At 42.2% G+C, this 9,263-nt stretch overlaps 1 protein-coding gene across 1 annotated transcript; it reads left to right on the top strand.

The window, feature by feature from the left end:
- Positions 1–869: 869 nt before the first annotated feature.
- Positions 870–8,137, top strand: LOC116102715 (olfactomedin-4-like). Its single transcript, XM_031387703.1, has 6 exons — positions 870–961; positions 2,763–2,915; positions 3,840–4,064; positions 4,258–4,423; positions 4,782–4,941; positions 7,126–8,137. Exons 1-6 carry the CDS (start codon positions 890–892, stop codon positions 7,838–7,840), a joined length of 1,491 nt encoding a protein of 496 aa, XP_031243563.1. The 5' UTR covers positions 870–889; the 3' UTR covers positions 7,841–8,137.
- Positions 8,138–9,263: the final 1,126 nt, after the last annotated feature.

Genomic DNA, 9,263 nt, shown 5'->3' with positions numbered 1-9,263 from the left:
ACAGACAGACAGAGACAGACATACACACATACCACACACACAGACACCCAGAGAGACAGAGACAGACACAGACACCACACACACACACACACACACACAGGTTTAGAATAGTCCAAAGTGAGAAGAGTCCTGAGCTGTGATTTTTTGTCCAGGCCTTAGGAACCAAAGTCTTCCTTGAGAGGCCAGAGAACTTGAGGCTTGGTCTTTTGTTGCTGGTGGCATAGAGGCTTCTTAGAACACATATAGCAGAGACTGTAGATATCCAGTACAGAGAGAGTAGAGAACATTTGGATGTGAAGTAGAATGAAAATGTTTAGAGTACTCAGCATTGTGGGAGGAGGCAGATTGCTGAGGATGAGGGAAGGCTTGTTACAGGGCAACACACTGCAGTGTTGCTTAAGCAATCCCCCCACCCCCCACCCCAGGGGCACACTTGGCCCCTATCCAAGGGACATGGTTAAGAGGTTAAGTAAATGGCTTTGGTCCTTAGAATGGACAGGTTAGGTTGCATTTCCTTCTAGGGCCTTCCTCCCCTGAAAGTTGAGGAAAAAACCATAATCCCCCTTGAAAGGGACCCATCCCAAGGCCCCTCCAGATGTCTCAGGTTTGCTTTAATCTATTTGTATAACAGGGCCTGAAAGGTGGGAACAGATATCAGTTTGGGATGGATGAGGACAACTGTGTTTTCATAGTGGAAACCCACTTTCACTCATGTTTGAAGTCACTAGTTTGCTATGACACCCTTTTCCTCCTTTCAAGACCCTTTACATATCTTAGCCCTTTTGATGTTGAAATCTTTATCCCTCCTACTGAGACTATTCATTTGCACTAGAGATAAAAGCTCAGGGGAAGCATAGGGACTTAATCTCATACCTGCAGTTGGATCAAGATGCAGTCTGACCCAGCTCTTTTGGCCTCCTTTCTACTGCTGCTGCCCCTGGTGCTTCCAGGGCAGCCTCAGGTACAGGCAGAGGGTGGAGGTATCATGTAGGAGTGAGATGGTTCTATGTTTTGTAGTGGCAGCCTTTTTCATTCTCAGTTTTCTTAAGAATTCCTATATCCTTGGCAAGAGTGAAGGTAAAGAGAACTGGAGGAGGAGAGTTGAAGGGTGGGGCAGCATTTCAATCTAATTTTCCCTTGGGTTGTGTGGGCATAGGATGAGCAGATATAGAGATAGAGATAGAAATATAGATATAGATGTAGATAGAGATAGAGATAGAGACAGATGATAGATAGATAGATAGATAGATAGATAGATAGATAGATAGATAGATAGATAATTGGGCTCTACAACCTAATGTTACAAGCCTTTGTTTTCCATCAATTCAGTGCAATAAGGATGTTGGTGATAAGGATGGTCAGCCCAGGGCATTACAGATTGAGTGGCTCTATTTTAATTTCTCTAAGACCTACTGAGAGTAAGTTTCAGGCTAGAGATATATCCAGAATAAACTCTGGGTTATCAGAGCTCAGAAAGATATGGGAGAGGGTGAAGCTCAGAGAAATATAGAGGTCATATGTTTAGACAATTCTATAAAGAAACCCTAGCAGGTACAATGAGCCTAGTCTAAAGAAGGAATTTTCAATCTAGTGCTAGTTTATTCAGTTTCAAAATGGAAGTGGGAGTGAATTAAAGAATTATGGTAACACATTTTAAGTGACTGTATTTCAAGCAGCCAGGTCCAAATCTATCTATCTATCTATCTATCTATCTATCTATCTATCTATCTATCTATCTATCTATCTATCTATCCATCCACTTACCTACCTATCTTATGTAAAATAAGGTAAATCTCACAATGCCTACCACTATCCATCCACCTGAAGGTACTGGGGCATAGAGAGATTACATATGCAATGTCAAGAGGGAAAAAAAAAAAAGAAATATAGCACTAGAATCAGTGGATTTGAACTGGATGTGAGCAAGTCATGTTATGCAAGTGTAAGAAGATTTCAAAGCATGTGTTTCTTAGCCCTAGAGCTGCTGTACTCTTGCTCTGGTTCACTGCAGCCAGGGAGCTGCCTCTTGCCCTCACCTTCTGAGCTATGCTGACACACTCCATCATAATGTAGAGCCATGTAGCTGCCTTCTATGTAAGAGCACAAGATTTGGAATAAATGTCAAACTATGAAGAAGCTTTCAGCCTTGTCAGTTATTATTTACACAATTTTGCAAGATTCCTTTAGTCTTAGACCCTTGTGATATTTTTAACTGCAATGCATGCATCACCACTCATGTGATGCCATGTTCTTGTGAGTGTTAGATCTGAATCCAGATGTGGTTGCCTCCTGCTGTATCCCTTGATGATTAGCAATTCTCTCTTCAGTAGAGGTTGAGGTTGAGGGGATCTACCAAGTTCTAAGAGTAGGGACTTTGTAGAGAACCATAGTTCCTTAAGCCTGCCTCAGCACTTTTCTGAAGGCCAGAAAGTGTCACCGTCTTCCACAGATGAAGGGAATATTGACAACTGACTATGTGGAGTGTAGCCATATGCATCCAGTACATGATACAGGATGAGGGTGGTCAAACAACAGAAGCTAAAAGAGGACTGAACTTCAATTCTGGCATATTAAAAATAACTCAAACTCCCAACAGAGGGACCTCTATACAGTCAGTATGATCTCCATGTGCAAAGTGAACTAACTGTTCTCCAGCACTCCAGAGCAGGGCTGGCCTCTTTTTTTGTTACACTTTTGCAAATAGCATTTGGTGGTCCAGTTGCTTCATTGCCCTCAGTGTGTCTCTGGCTCTGCTTTTGCAGCTGGTGAGAGGTGTATTAAACTCCGTGGATGAGAGTGGCACTTTGCAGTGTGTGGTCCATCTACCCAACAACTCTATCTTCCTGCAGCAGCTGGAACAGCTACAGAGTACAGTACAGAAGCTCATTGGCAATTATGAACAAGAGCTGTCCAGGGTGAGTGCTGGAGCTTTGTCCTGGAGTTGAGAGAGTAGGTTTGTAAGCACACCCTTTATTGGTTTCAGCTTAGGATTCCTTGTCTTTGAGGTCAATCCTCAGAATCAAAGGGAAATCCTATACTATTCTTATGGTCTCCGACATTAGTAACAATAAGACAAAGCTTATAGATGATTACAGGTGCTTTTTTCATTAATAAATAAATTACTGAATATAGATTCATTGAAAAACAATAAATGGGAACCATAGACATACATATAGTCTAATCAAAGTCTTAGAATTAGGATGACCAATGTGAAGGAGCAGAGAACAGGTTTGTGTCAACGAACTGAAGTAAAGTGTTGTGTTCATGGGCTTGTGGGCTGATCTGGAAAGCTCAGCACTGAGCCTAATAAGGGCAAATGAGAAGAAATATATCCGCAGTCCAGTGTGCTTTAGTGAACCTTACTTGTTGAGTTCTCAAGTAAGTTTAATGATATATGTTCAAATTAGAGGTTGGTATTTTTATATTTTTACTCATTTAAGTAGCCTTAAGCTCTAAATGGTTCTATGAATGGTACAGGTGGATTTTTTTGGGCTCCAGAAAAACAAGGACCTGAATGCCTCAGGTTAGAAATGGGGATAATGCTGGGTAGTGGTAGTGCACGCCTTTAATCCCAGCACTTGGGAGGCAGAGGTAGGCAGATTTCTGAGTTCTTGGCCAGCCTGGCCTACAGAGTGAGTTCCAGGACAGCCAGGGCTACACAGAGAAACCGTGTTTCAAAAAACCAAAAAAGAAAAAGAAGAAATGGGGATAATAATACTGTTAAATAAGGTGATAGACATAGAAGCTTTGCAAGTTCATAACCTATTGATGTGAATATATGGGAAAAGTCAGGATCCTTGACCTTTAGAGGAACTGCATGCCTATCCTTTCATGCCCAGGCCAAGGACTATGTACATGTCATTGAAGTGCAAGACAGCCAGATTCTAGAACTGAGTCACATGCTGAAGTCCAGGAATCCCGGTGTTACTGTGTCCCAGTATGAAAACCCAGCCTTCAACCTGCTACGCCTGGAGCTAGATGGAGCACAAGAGCTGGCAGCCCAGCTTAAGGCCAACGGAGGGGTCAGTGGGGCCACAGACCTCCTCCATCAACTTCAGAACCAGGTGTGTAGAGACGTTAAAGAGCCTCTCCTTACCCTCACAGCCCCAGTCTTACCTGTTTAGGAATATTTGACACTTTTCAAAAACCTCTTTTTTTTTTTTTTTCTGGAGAAGAGTCTATCCTTAGACAGATGGCAATGTGAGTTGAGCTTGAGTACACCCTGTGATCCAAGTTCCTGAAATCTCATTCTCTCAGGTGACCAATGCCAGTTTGACCCTGAAACTTCTGGTTGACTCTGACCGCCAAAGCTTCCATGCCCTCCAAGAGGAAGTGGACATTCTTGAGGGCCAACTAAGTGAGTGTGAGAGGGAAAAGGAACAGGAACAGTCCTCCAGACATCCTGGTCTACCCCTGGCTCCTGGTGAGTTCACAGACTGATTTCCCCAAGATTTTGTTTCTCAACAACTGGGCCAAAACATGCTTGCTATAAACTGAGGGACTAAGGGGAAACCAATAAAGATAGTGATAAAAAAGTCTTCAATTTCCTGTTCATACTAAGATTGGTAACTTCTCATGGACATACTCACATACACAGCTATTCATAGTCCTCATAGCCAGGCACATGCATTTGTCTCTATTCATGCAACTCAGTCTATTTATATGATTATGTATATACTTGCATGAACATACTTTCAAACACACATGTGCTAATTATGGTCCATACTCAGCTTTCTATGGGCTATGTACCTAGCTTATATCTTGTCCACTCTCCCCTGTAGGTTCCTGTGCTCATGGAGGCCTGCAGAAAGTGAGCAGACCCCTTGTGGTAAAGCTCAACTGGAGGGGTTTATCATATAAAGCAGGTGCCTGGGGTCGCGACTCAGCACCCAACCCAGCTTCTTCCCTTTACTGGGTGGCTCCTCTGAGTGCTGATGGCAGGTGAGTCCTAGATGACAAATTTTCTGCGCCTAGATCCATTCCATATGAACTTTAACCTGGCTCCAACAGGTTTCTTAGTAGACCTAGTACAAATTCTTATCTTTGATTTATGTTTGCTGCTGGGCCAGCCAGTGTAGCCTAGGCCTGGAAGTCCAACCAATACTTCCTATGGGACTTATACGGCTTCTATTACTCTGAAGTTTTTAATTTTTTTTTTTTTGAGACAGGGTTTTTCTGTGTATCTTTGGCTGTCCTGGAACTCACTCTGTAGACCAGGCTGGCCTCGAACTCAGAAATCCGCTTGCCTCTGCCTCCCAAGTGCTGGGATTAAAGGCGTGCACCACCACTGCCCTGAAGTTTTTAATTTTATCACCATCCAAAGTCTTATCCCAACTCAAATACAAACTGTTCTATAACTTAGCTTTACAGTCCCAGACTTTTTGCTTAAAACTTCAAACAATGATCCTGGTCAACCTTGAGACATCCAGTGGAACTTTACTGTAAAAATCACCACAGTAGGTGCTGACAAGTATGTGTTGGTTAAATGAATGTCTAGTTGAGTCAGTGAACAGGTATGTGAGCCTTTCAATGCATCAGCTGGGTAGGAAGGTGGGTTCAACTCACCCTGCTTAAAGTCAGTGTATGTGGAAGTGTGGTGTAGACCTAGCTGAGCAGCAGGTCATGGGAGAGAGAAATAAATGTTGAATGGAACCAGCCTTTAAAGAGCCCTACATGAGGGGCTGGAGAGATGTTTTAGTGGTTAAGAGCACTGACTGCTCTTCCAGAGGTCCTGAGTTCAAATCCCAGCAACCACATGGTGGCTCACAACCATCCATAATGAGATCTGATGGCCTCTTCTGGAGTGTCTGAAGATAGCTACAGTGTATTTACATATAATTAAAAAAAAAGAGCCCCACTTGAAGTTTTTTTGAAAGAGATGAACATTAGTCATAATAATGCTCCCCAACTCCAATTAGCCTATGTAGCCTGGAAAAATGCACCAGCAAGCCTATATATTTACTCTGGTTACTCTCAAGAGGCTAACTGGTAGTGTAGAACTACTGCCCAAGGTTAAGGCATGAGAATACTTGTAACTTAAGAATGATGTTATTGAAACCTCCTTGAACCTAACTCTAGAATCACAGTCTACATGTAGTGCAGTTGGCATGTAGTGCAGCCTTGATACAGGGGCTATCTGTAAAGAATGCATCAGCTACTATTTGTTAATTGCTATTTACATTAAACACTGTACTAAATTTATTGTTTTTATCATCTAGGTCAGTCCTCATAGTCAATGAAGTTAGACTTTTGTTATTCCTATCAGGTTTCAGCTATAAAATCTGATTTCAAAGAAAGAATCTAAACTTTCTGAGACCTAGTCCTATAATTCTTGAGGGTTAACATTTACTTTATATAATATTTTCAGTATTATTTTATGATAATATGCATTTATATGGTAGCAGACACTGTAGCTGTTGCCTTTAAATGGCTATCCATTTTGGCATAGGGTGTAGTAAATAAAAGATGGAATATAAAAATGCCATTTGGCTTCACACTTTTATTCTCGTGGGTGGAGAATTTCATATAGAAATACAATGTATGTTCATCATGTCTATCCTTCCCTCCCTGACATCTCTAATTCTCCCTGTGTGTACCCCATATCTCCCTTAAAATCTATTTCTTCTTCTGCAATCACACACACACACACACACACACACACACACACACACACACACACACTTTTAGTGAATCCCATTAGTGTTTCTCATATATACATATACACATCTTTAGGGCTGACCACTTGGACATGGGCAATCTGTTATGGGGTATGTGCCTGAAGAAAACAGATTCTCCTTCCCCCATAGCAATGGACTGCTTGTAGCTCTCCATGTGTGGTGGTGACCTCACAAACCTTTCTGGAATGTTTATTGGTATAGTGTAGGTGACCATATTGTTTTGAGTTCATTGGTACAAAATTCCTGTCATATTCAGAAGACACAGCAGATCTCCAGGTCCTTTGGTTGCTACACTAAATCTTTCCATCCTCTCTTCTATGTTTCCTGGGCTTGAGTATAGAGGTCGTGTTATAGATGTCCCATTTGGGGATGACCATTTTCATAATGCTTTACTACCCTGGTTACTGCCGTACTTAATGGTTCTAATGTTGGGTGGGGCTTGGCCTAGGTACTTTGACTACTATAGGCTGCACAAATCCTATGGTGACCTGGTGCTGCTGAAGCACTATGAGCAGTGGAAGATGGGCTATGGTGATGGCAGTGGCAATACCGTGTACAAGAACTTCATGTACTTTAACTACTATGGCACAAGAGACATGGCCAAGGTGGACCTTTCCTCCAACACCCTAGTGCTGCGACGCCCATTGCCTGGTGCCACCTACAACAACCGCTTCTCATATGCTTGTGTGCCTTGGACTGACATAGATTTTGCTGGTGATGAGAAGGGACTGTGGGTGTTCTATGCCACAGAGGAGAGCAAAGGCAATCTGGTTGTAAGTCTTCTCAATGATAGCACCCTAGAGGTTGAGCAAACCTGGTATACCAGCCAGTATAAGCCTGCTCTTTCAGGGGCCTTCATGGCCTGTGGGGTGCTCTATGCTTTGCGCTCACTAAGCACTCGTCAAGAAGAAATATTTTATGCTTATGACACAACCACTGGGCAGGAACACCATCTCAGCATCCTGTTGGACAAGATGCTGGAAACTTTGCATGGCATCAATTACTGTTCTTGGGATCACAGGCTCTATGTTTATAATGATGGATTCTTAATAAATTATGATCTCACCTTCCTGACACTAAAGCAAAAGGTACCAAGCTCTCCCATGAAAAGGCCTTCTGGGGCGCCAGCTCCATCCAAACCTATCAAGTCCAACAAGCCATAGGAGACTCTATAACTGTTCTCTTCTTCCCCTCTAGAAGGACAACTTCCTTAATAGCTATCCACCCAAATGATTTTTGTTTTGTATGAATCAATATCTCAGTCAACACAGTAAGATACTAATAATGGCCTGGAAGGATTTGATTAAGAAACAAAATACATCGTTAGCTAGGGAGGATTTGGGAGGTAGCTGAGTGCTGAATCATGTGTTTAGCATGTACCAGGCCCTAGATTCAATGCATAGCACAGTAGATGGGAAGAAAACTATTCAATCCTTAGAACTAAAAAAATAATGAAAAAATTAGCTACAGAAATATTGCCCTCTTTTTTTTTCTGATGCTTCCTCATCATGTTTTAAAAATTATCAGGATAGTACATAGAATTCTAGGATCATGTGACCTTTAGTTTTCGGGGTTGAGTGCATATGGTGTCAGCATAGATGATCCATGGAAGCTGGTGTTGAGAGTGGGGTACAGAAGATCTCCATACTCCTAAAAGGATCTGCAGAGAAGGGAGGCAGAATCTTAGCCTGAATATAAATTCTTCACTGACCTCAACTGATCTTAAATTTGAGTAGAATTGGAAGAGAAACTTGGGCCTGACTGTGTTCTCGGATGTCAGTCAGTGTTTGTAGCATGCGTTATGGATGGGACTGTGGCTTGAGACATTCTCAATAAAGACTTCTTGGTGTGATTGCAGGAAGTCTCCTATTACGTGTTTGTCTTTTTACCCTCCTCTTCAACACACTGAGAACATGCAGTTTCAAATTCTGTGTGCCCCTTATCTGGCTACACAATTCCCCCCTTTCTCTAGGTAGCATTATAAACCCAGATCCTTAAGCTAGAGGATGCATGCCCTTTCTTTTTGGGAATATTCACAAATGTGAATTCTATAATATGTGAAATTTCAGTATATATATTGAGATATATATAATTCTACATTTAAGTATTCATGTAGATATATTAACATATTCACTAATAACTCACTAGCTTCCTAACAAAAAACAATCAGATACCAGCTCCAAGAATCCCCTCAAGAATCTGGATTCTTCACTTGTGGAAACCTGTATCCCTTAGGAAATGCATCACTAACCTCTTTCACTATCACTGGACCTAGAGGTGCCTGCTCTCCTTGGTTTTTACTCTTAGGCCTGGGCAAAGACCTCGAAATCCTTCGTTCAAACAGTCTGTTATGCTAGCAGAGATAGGGATCAAATGACATGTAAATGATGTGAATGAAAACGTGCTGTAAATAGCAGCTTACTCTCCTCTTCTGGGGATGTCTTTGTAAGATGCCTCCATGGCCCAGTCCCATGTCTGCTTCCCGGGGAAGAAGAAAATCCCCACTTATACAGGGACGCATTCTCACTTAACACTGCAGTCCCACAGTCCAGACCCCAGAGGACAATGTGGCTTCCCCTTTCACAG

This window comes from Mastomys coucha, unplaced genomic scaffold (genome assembly GCF_008632895.1).
Source record: "Mastomys coucha isolate ucsf_1 unplaced genomic scaffold, UCSF_Mcou_1 pScaffold21, whole genome shotgun sequence".
Taxonomy (NCBI): domain Eukaryota; kingdom Metazoa; phylum Chordata; class Mammalia; order Rodentia; family Muridae; genus Mastomys; species Mastomys coucha.
Note: the sequence above shows the minus strand (reverse complement) of the source record. Positions and strands in the feature narration are given on the sequence as shown.

Bases quoted from the DNA above. Each gene is read 5' to 3' on its own strand.
- LOC116102715 (XM_031387703.1), top strand. From the start codon at position 890: ATGCAGTCTGACCCAGCTCTTTTGGCCTCCTTTCTACTGCTGCTGCCC. The intron at 4,065-4,257 runs GTGTGTAGAGAC...TCATTCTCTCAG, and splicing joins TCCATCAACTTCAGAACCAG to GTGACCAATGCCAGTTTGAC. The intron at 4,424-4,781 runs GTGAGTTCACAG...TCTCCCCTGTAG, and splicing joins TGGTCTACCCCTGGCTCCTG to GTTCCTGTGCTCATGGAGGC.